At 37.0% G+C, this 9,399-nt stretch overlaps 1 protein-coding gene across 1 annotated transcript in view; it reads left to right on the top strand.

Annotated features, from left to right (window-relative positions):
- The window catches only part of Ccdc50 (coiled-coil domain containing 50), a 63,054-nt gene extending 55,197 nt beyond the window's left edge, over positions 1–7,857 (top strand). Inside the window, exon 12 of the mRNA XM_005383218.2 lies at positions 1,606–7,857. Coding sequence (XP_005383275.1) covers positions 1,606–1,625 — 20 coding nt within the window. The 3' untranslated portion in view covers positions 1,626–7,857. The remainder of the gene's footprint in view (positions 1–1,605) is intronic.
- Positions 7,858–9,399: the final 1,542 nt, after the last annotated feature.

Here is a 9,399-nt window from a genome sequence, read left to right as displayed (position 1 = left end):
CAAACCTCTAGACTCCCCAAGTTGGCACAGTGTATCAACCATAACAGTCTGTTCATCTTTTTGTTGGGCATATGAGCTGTTTCTAAAATTTAGCTATTTTAAATTGTGCAGTTGCAAACATGAGTATGCATATATCACTGTGGTATGATGCTCTTAATTCTTGCAGGAAGATAGCCAGGAAGAAGGACAGCTAGGTCAAATGGAACCCCCAGTTTTAGTTTTTTGAGGAATCTCCATACTGATTTCCATAGACCTTCATCTTTTGTACTGCTTTTTAACACAGGTTAAGCATTCATAATCCAAAATCTTAAATCTAAAATATTTTGAATGCTGATGTGATGTTCGAAGCATTTCAGACTTCTGGAGCAGTTCATTTTTCAGATTGTGAACTAGAGATCCTCAACCAGTAAAGCCTATAGAGTTACTCCAAAATCTGAAACAGTTCTGGTGCAAGAATTTTGGATAAAGGCTATTCTACCTGTATTGGATATTGTTTCCCATCTGCCTATGACTGTATTAATTAGATTTAAAATGTCTCTTATTTAAAACATACATACCACAAAAATTTTTATGCAAAAGAAAAATGGAATAAAGAAAATGGAGAAAGAATATGGGTGTTTACATTAGGGTAAAACTTTAAAATGGAAGGAATAGTTAGATATATTTGGTCTTCCAAGGATATACATTAATTTATGTATATTTGTTATGAGAAATTTAAAATGAAATAATAAAAATATATTAACATCCTCATCTACAAAATGGAGGCAGTCTGAATATTTGCTTCAGAATTGTCAAAATCATGTAAGATGAAATATGTGAAAGAAGTTTGCAGATTGCAGATTTTATAAAATTTGGGTTTCACTAATTCATGGAGTTTATTGGTTGATAGTTTTTGATTTTTTTAGTTAATATTTTTGTTATTCTTTTCCAAAGCTAATGGTAGTCTCCCCAAATTTCTTTAAACTACCCTTTAACTGCCATTAAAAAATGCCGCTGCAAAAAAAAAAAAAAAAGCCATTGCATAGATGGTATTTCTTCCTACGCAGATCAGAATCTCTGGGTAAGGAATCAGACACTTGAATTTTTTAAAAGCTTCTCCTGCTCTATTTCTGATATTTGGCCATTATTGAGAATAAGATAAAAGCCATTATTTAAAAGATAAAGTTAGTTGGACATTGTAAATGTCATTATCTCCCATCTAAGTACTAACCAGGCCCAAGCCTGCTTAGCTTCGGAGATCAGACGCTTTCAGTGTGGTATGGCCGTAGACATAAATGTCATTATTAAAACTACGCACTTCCCACGATTTCCATTAATTGCTGAAATTTTTACCATCCATGACTTAACTGAGAATTGCTTTATCAAATTGTGCATGCATCACTTTTGGGGGGGGGTGTCTTACAGTCCCTGACATATATTTGATGTATAATATTACAACAATATATTTACTTTATATATAGATGTTTTAAAATTAAGAATAAAGTAAAGAGGAACCGCTTGAAATGCATAGAAATGAAGATAAATTATCTTGGGCAAGGGGGAAAAGCTGCCTGAGTTTCAGAGATTCTTTTCCTTAACCGTGTTTCCTTTTTCTCTCCCTTCCAGGTTTCCATTACAAGCAGTGAAAACTTGGACTCTGCCTTGAAATAGACTCATTTGTAGCAAATATTACTGGATGATATACAGTGCATTCCACAATTCTTCCTTCAGTGTTTGCATTCCTAGGATTTATTTTCCAGTGTTTTTTTTTCTCTATAAATAATTTCTATTCATTTCAGTGTTTTCACTGTTCTGGTCACTTGGGCAGTATAAGAAAATATAGCTTCTGAATATTGGCCACTTCTACACTGCATATACTTCTTGGAATGTAGTATCCAAGAGCTTTATAAAATGCCATTTTGTTAGCTATGGAGTATAGGTATCTAGGGACTAGGTTTATTTAGCAGTTAAATTCTATGGAGATGAATAATCAAAGGGAAATACAGCGTTTGGGTACAACACAGTAAAAGAATATAAGAACTAGCTCTTTTGGTGTACTGGTATATGTTACTTTGAAAGCCAGAGCCTTTGTTTTTTTGTTCTTTTCAGGAAAAGAAAAAAGTCAAAGCCAATACATGTTTTAAAAAGAACATCTGGAGTAGTTGAAATATACTATTCTGAATACATGGCTTGCAGTGGTTGCGTGTCCTTTTAACTCCTCAGGAAAATTGGCCCAGATACCGTTCTCTAACACTTACTGTGCAATTGATGTGTCAGTAACCGGGCTTGCTAAAGACCCTGGTCAGTGGACCATGAATTAAAAGCTTCTTTGAAATTTTAACTCAGGTTATGCACAGTCAACTAAAAATGAAAATCTGTTTGTCTCGTTTTGTATTTATGTGTAGGGCCAAGAGAATATGATTGTGTGAGTGAAGATACCAGTGATTTCTCTGGCCATAGATAAAAGTTTCTCTCTTCCTTAAAGAGCATAGGAATATTGGTTGTTTTTAGCAACCTTCTTTTTGATTTAGGCAAAGTCATTCTTTATCCGAATATGTGATCCTATAATTTGTTGATAAGCATCGTATTCCCTTAATCCAGCACTTTACCTGCTCTGGGCCGTGCTGCTGCCCAGCATTTATTTCCTTGTGTTGGAAGGCCTGCTTAAGAAATTCAGAACCATTTCTAGCTGCTAATTCATGGAATTGTTTATTTGCCCATGCTATTTAATCAACATAAACGGCAGTTGGCAATCAAGACGTGTGTGTGTGTGTGTGTGTGTGTGTGTGTGTGTGTGTGTGTGTGTAAAATATATATTCTTTCAGTTTTATTTACTGTTCTTTTTCTATGTGCAAGTCTGACATTTTAGTCATTTCAGTGTGGTTTTTAGGAAAGAAACATCCTGGTGACTAGAGAAAAAGATGTTAGTTCTCCACCCTCCCACAGGAGCCTGTTTGCCTTACCTGTCCAGGCTGTCTTCGGCGATGTTCTGGAAGCTATTTAGAACAGAGTCGCACAGTACATTTGGATCTCTCATTTTAAGAATTTCTTAAATTTTATATTATAGAAACTTGAGTAAAAGGCACCAGAGAGGTAAATTCTGGGCAAGAGATAAGAAAACCTTAAGGGATGTAGTCATTTGGGAAAAATGAAGGAAAGGGAAAAATAGCACTTTGAGCAATTTCGATGAAATCAATGTGGGAAAATCTTCATTGAAGGAGGAAGGGAGAAAAAGTCTAGCATTACGCCAAATTACGCATTGTGATTTTAATACCTGTAAGTCTGTTGACTTAGCGTAATGCTATATTTTCTTTATCTGCCCTGTGATTGACTTCATTATTTAAGTTTTTTAACAGTAACTAAAGGAAAAATATAGTTGTCTTTTTATTTGATATCAACTTGGGCAAATGGGCAGCATCATTTGCCATATTTTTATTTTATAAATGTTTATTTTTCTATATCTCACTCAGTGATCAGTTTTACTTTAAAAACTGATTTTTTTTTCATGTACTTCATTCAATCATATTATTGTAAAATGTTAACTTGACAGACTTCAGTCAAAAAATGTCAGACCATGTAACACTTTACCAGAGTACTAGTATATCCGCTGTCTTAGTGAGTGGCCAAAGGTAGTGTTGCCCTTGTGAGAACCAATTCAACATCAGTATTGAGAGTTTGTTACTTTTTTTAGGTTTTTAAAAGATAAGAATAATAAAATATATCTTTATTTTATTTTTTTTGAAAAGCACATTTTTTTAAGCATATCGTAATTATTTACATGTGAACAAGAAGATAGAAATTAATTCTCCCAGTTATATCCTCATTCATTTTCATTCAGATAACTGTAAATATTATCTCTGAGATGATAGGAATAATAACAGCTGTATTTTAATGAGCTGCCAGACACTCTTCACTGTGTTCCCTGCTTCTTACTTTGTCATTTTTATATAAATGTGGAAACATTTATTTTGTTCCTGTTCCTGCTTTCGGAACATGTACGATTTAATTTTTAGGCCTGTAATGTCTTGTACTTAAATGCTGTCATGTAAACAAATAGTTTTGGTCTTGGGAAACCTTTGTGTTGCTAAGTTTCTGTTCTCTACAGACCAGGCCTCATTAGCACCAATATTGCTGAATGAAGACAGTATATTATTGACCCATATCTTGAGGCATCTTGGCATGTACACTCTCTCTCCCTCACCTAACTTTATATCATTGCCTGGGAAGAGAGGTTACATAAGGGTCACATTCAGTGTTATGAAAAAAATTTGACTCGGTTCAAGCCACTGTTAAACATCATTATTTGCTTGGGAGACTGGACAGTTGGTTCATATGTTTTAAAAGAACATAGAGTTTTTTTAGAACATGACTTTGTGTATTATTGAATTACTATTTCTCAAGTGACTTCAGGAAGTAGCAACATACTAATGAAGTGCAAAAATAAAACAAATACTATGTGGGGATTTTGATTATGGAAAAGCATCTAAATTAGGAAAGATGCGCTCCTCAAGGAGGACAGTCTTTTCAGAATGGCATTAACTGCTATCATCTAGGTCAGGTTATTCCAAAATGTGTGACCGGGAGCCTTTTTTCCATTGAACTCAAAATTCTGAAGCCGACCCATTTCTCGGACTTCCCTTCTGTGAGTGGAAGCTGAACTAGATGTTGAGTAAATGCATTGCTGACTGTTCTCCACCTCTGTCTTTTACAGTCACAACGTGATAGTGTAAAAATAGCTTTTAACTGATAGTTATTTTTCTTTAATAGTGTCAAATCTTTCTAAATCTGCCTTGTGCCAAGTTGGAAATACCTATTATAATATGGTGCATTCAGTTTACCACGTAAGTGGTAACATTTTAGGGCCTTGATTTTTAAGTTTTGCCTTTGTCTAAAAATCACTTCGGGAACTATCGAGAAGATAAGTGCAGTGACTGGCTAAGTCTTCAGGCTAACAAAGGAGTGAGACCACTGTGGAAACAGCTGGAAAGACTGAGAACAGGATAGAGCTTGCAGTCAAAGGCTTTTTCCCACTTTGAAAGGTAGTATTTGTGTAGGGAGCATTAGCATCGAAAGGGAACACAGTTCATGTACATTGCAGTATGCATAGTGTGCCATATGCTGATAGCATAGGCTTTTTAGAAACAGTTATAAAAAATCAAAACCTGGATTTTTAGTAACAGTGTAAAGACTTTTTAAGGTACATGCTATGTCTGTTCCTTGCTGCTCGTAGTCAGATAAGCAACTCTCAAAGGTCCCATTTTCCCCTCATATCTGTTGGTGCCTATGAGTCTTAAAAGCCATACCTGCTTATCCTACTGCTGATAGAAAACTTTTTTCTTAGCACATCAAAAGTAATATGGGCAGAGAGCAGCAAAATGCAGACTTTCCTGTTAACACTGCACAGGGCATGTGATCCAGATTCTCCACTGAAGATCCCTTTTTATCTATGATGGTGTGTAAGTCTACTAACGGGAAGAACCAGAGGCTGCTATTGCTCCTGGAACGTAGCAGCTGTTAGCAGACATGCTACAGTTCAGTTCTAGAGAAGTCAAGAAATGAGGGTGAGCTGAGGAAATGTCAGTGTTACAGAGTCACTTCTGCTGAGTCCTGCACTTTACACCAACAGTGTCCATGAGGAACAGTGTTGCCTTAATTAGCTTAACTCTGACCGAGGTCAGTGTATTTCCTCTGCGTGAGCAATAGTGAAGTCTTCATTGAAGTATCAAATTCACAGATGATCTGGATCTGGATCACATGCCCTGTGCAGTGTTAACAGGAAAGCATCTTCGTTACCTGGAGCTTCGGACCTGTTCTCCCACTGTGCTGTGGCTGAACTGTGACACTCATAGACACATCATGTCAGTCTCCTGAGTAAGCAGACACGACCGAAAAGACTGGCTGAGGAAGAGAGAGTTTTCTAGCCAGGTCCTTCATACCAGGTGACACTCTCCGAATAGCTGGGGTTTACTGTCCTTTTTGATTGCAACTGTGTGGGAGATATTTCCAAAGGTTCTATTGTACAGTGAAGACATTCAGACTACTTGAAAGAATTCCATCAGTACGTTTGTGTACCAGAATGCTTACCATTAACAAAAAACAGGAGAAAACCAACAAAATACTGATATTTATTTGAAGTGGGAGATTTGCTCATGTGAAGTGTTCTATTCTTTTTTTTTTTTTTTTTTTTTTCTAAGAGAAAATTAGGAAAATTTTTGCTTTGGTAGGGACAACACTAGAGTGGTTTTAATGGGTTCTGTGTAATGCCACAAAGTGACACAACCATGTACGTAATCGTGTTGATTGTGAAAATAACTGGCCTTAAAAACCATTCTCTCCCACTCATTCATACAAAGATGAGAACATTTGAAGGTGTTCTCGATAGATTTAATATAGTTTACAATAGATTTCTTAATAGATGTTCAATAGATTTAATATAGTTTTATGTATTGTGTTTTTAGCAAATTAGAAAATGTTTTTCTCTTTTTAAATAACTTCCCCTAGCAGTGGGAACCAGCACTGTGCTCATTTCAGATCATTGAAGAATTAATTGTATGACTTAAAGCCTATTTATTTTTCATTGCTGAGGTTCAAATATAAAGAATAGAACAGTTGTTATGTGACATTTGAGTAATATTTCCTTCACAAAAGAGCAAGAATTGAGAACAGTGAAGAGAAGAGTTGAGAGGATATACTACAATACATTAATATACTTAGGACATACTTCTGTTGCACTGAATTTAAGACTGTACATGCTAAAATAGTTTCTAGTTACTAAATTTGGTGAGAGGATTTTTGCTGTTAGAATTTTTGTATTTCGGATTTAATTAGTCTCTGCAGTAACAATGGGCTGTAACTTTAGCCCTTCCTAAAAATTGAAAACCAGATGCTCCTCAGAAACAGCTATGTTTTTACCTGCCTCTTACAGGTAACTAAATATTCATTTCGGGAAACACTGTAAATTAGATGGGATAGTGGGAAAATAGTATATAAAGATGTTCCAAAATGAGAATTTTTTGTAATGTGGGTTTTCTGCTAAGAGCATCACAGCACAATACATATTTTGAAAAGGTGCCAAATTTTAAAAATACGAGTTTGCTGTCACATAAATCAAATGGCTCGGGAAAGGTGATAAAGTCATTTATAATTTGGAAAAGTCATCTCTTAAGAGAGAGTACATAGTGCTCGAGTACTTTCCATTTTTCCGTTAAGACCCCATTTGATATTGGGAATATGGATATGTTTATAAAGCAAATGAGATGTTATCCCATATGCTCACTGATTTATAGCCAAGCCCCAGAGGCAAAAGCATCTTTGAAACAGCTTAACAGAACCTCGATGGAGTATAGTTGCCTGTGTGAGGACAGAAAGCAGAGGCCACTTTATACCACATGACTAGAGATTCAGTGAAACTGAGGGACACTTTGTGGATGCCTTAAAGGTGATCAGTGGTGGGTGCTGGGTATGCATATACCCATCTGGACTAGGCTGATGGCCCTAGGCTATTTCAGTTCACCTTCATACCGCACAAGTTGTTCCTGCTTACAACCTCATGGAGGGGGATGACAAACATGGTGCTGGTAGCTGTCATGTGTCTTGGGAGGCTGAGACGGTCAGCACGCTGAGGCACACTGCAGTGTTCAAGCCTTCCTTAAACACCACTTGAAGAACTTTGTTCCTCTACACAAGCTTGTTTTCATGGTTTGTATTTTACACTTATGTCGCATTTGTTTCTTCAAATACCAGGTTTCATGTTGATGTTACGAATAATTTTTAAACCAAAGTATTGTAAAAGTCTCTGTGCTTTGTTTTCCTGGATGGTTGGCGGTAAACACCAATCTTGTCCTCTCAATAAAGTCATCTATTTGTTAAGCCAATGAACTCTGTCTCATAGTTTCTTTACTGCATTCAAGTACTTGGGAACTTACAGGACTATTTGGGGTTTTTTTCGTTACAAAATAGCACTAATACATCTTTAATACTAGTGCAGTATTCTCTTACTCCCACCTACTTCCTGTAAACATACATAACACAAATTCAGAGTACATTGAAAACCTCAGAAAGTACTCCCAAGTGTAAATCAGACAGGTGTTTTGTGTGGTGTTTGACAATGTGATTGGTGCATTTGGGAGAAGAAAATGCTTATGTGGGACCTCACACAGTAATCCTGAGGATTAAAGCCACTAGTTCAACCCTCTTTTTCACTTGATGTCTTGTAGACCCTTAAGTGGGTTTTGAGAAAACAGTTGTGACTGCCATTTATTTAATACATTGCTTTTATGAGGATTTTTTCGTTGTCTAGGTGGGATAGCCATAATGTGGAAACTAATCCTGCAGAAATTTAGCAGGTCTCCTTAAAGTACTTTCAATTACTACTGAATTGAAAAGTTTCCCCAGAGCAGATCATCTGAGCTTCATTCCCCCCCGGCATTGGGAAACGAACTCACTACCTCACGCTTACCAGGAAGGCACTGTGCCGCTGAGCTAAATCCCCAGCCCCTGAGCTTCATTTTCTTCTCTGGAAAGTATGGACTCTAAATGATCTCATCACTACCTGAAGAACACCAGCTCCTGAAGAACACCAGTGAAGTATATGTTACGTAGTTGAAGATAAAGTTGGTATATTGATTTCTACCTTTGGTTGTGAAAAAAGTTCCTAGATGAAGTTTCCAGTTGAAAACAAAACATAGGGTCGGGGATATAGCTCAGTGGCTCACAGCGCCTGCCTCGCAAGCGTGAGGTTGTGGGTGCGGTTCTTGGTACCAAAAAGAAAACAAAACACGTACAAGCGAGTGTAAAACTATATAAACAAGATAGCTTCCTTCAGTACATAAGGGGGCTGCTCAATATGGGCTCCTTTTGTGCAATGATTGTCTGGGGTAAGGAGAGGTAGCAAACTAGAAAGTCCTTATCTTACAAGCATCCAGGGCAGCAAACGTCTCCCACACCTCAGAAATGAGTAGTATTTAAGATACTCCTGGAATAGGAGAACCCTTAGGTTGGGATTTCTTTTTTTCCAATTCCAGGGGTTAAATCCATGGCACTTCTGCTTGGCAGACACAGACCTGAGTGCCTAGCCCTTTGAAAATTTTATTTAGTGATAGGATCTCACAAAATGATAATCCGGGCCCCTAGTAACGGGTCATAGGCGGGTGCGACAGTGCCTAATTAGAAATGGGATTTCAAGACTATTTCACCTCTGTTTCGAAGGGCAAAAAGACCAGTTGCTTTCCCCACAGCTGTGTATATCAAGAAACACAAACTAAAGGGGGTGATAAAATGAGTGTACAACAGAATTGAGAGGCCTGGTCCTCCATGTTTTGCTGACCATGGTTCGGGACTTAGGACATCTTTTATCCTCTGTACTCAGTTCTCTTACCTGCACAGTAAGAACTCCAACTGTAAAATTCTCGTGCTCCTGCT

Source organism: Chinchilla lanigera, unplaced genomic scaffold (assembly GCF_000276665.1).
Source record: "Chinchilla lanigera isolate Chin_1 unplaced genomic scaffold, ChiLan1.0 scaffold00019, whole genome shotgun sequence".
NCBI classification, from domain to species: domain Eukaryota; kingdom Metazoa; phylum Chordata; class Mammalia; order Rodentia; family Chinchillidae; genus Chinchilla; species Chinchilla lanigera.
The sequence above is the reverse complement of the archived record's forward strand: the minus strand, read 5'-3'. Positions and strand labels throughout refer to the sequence as shown.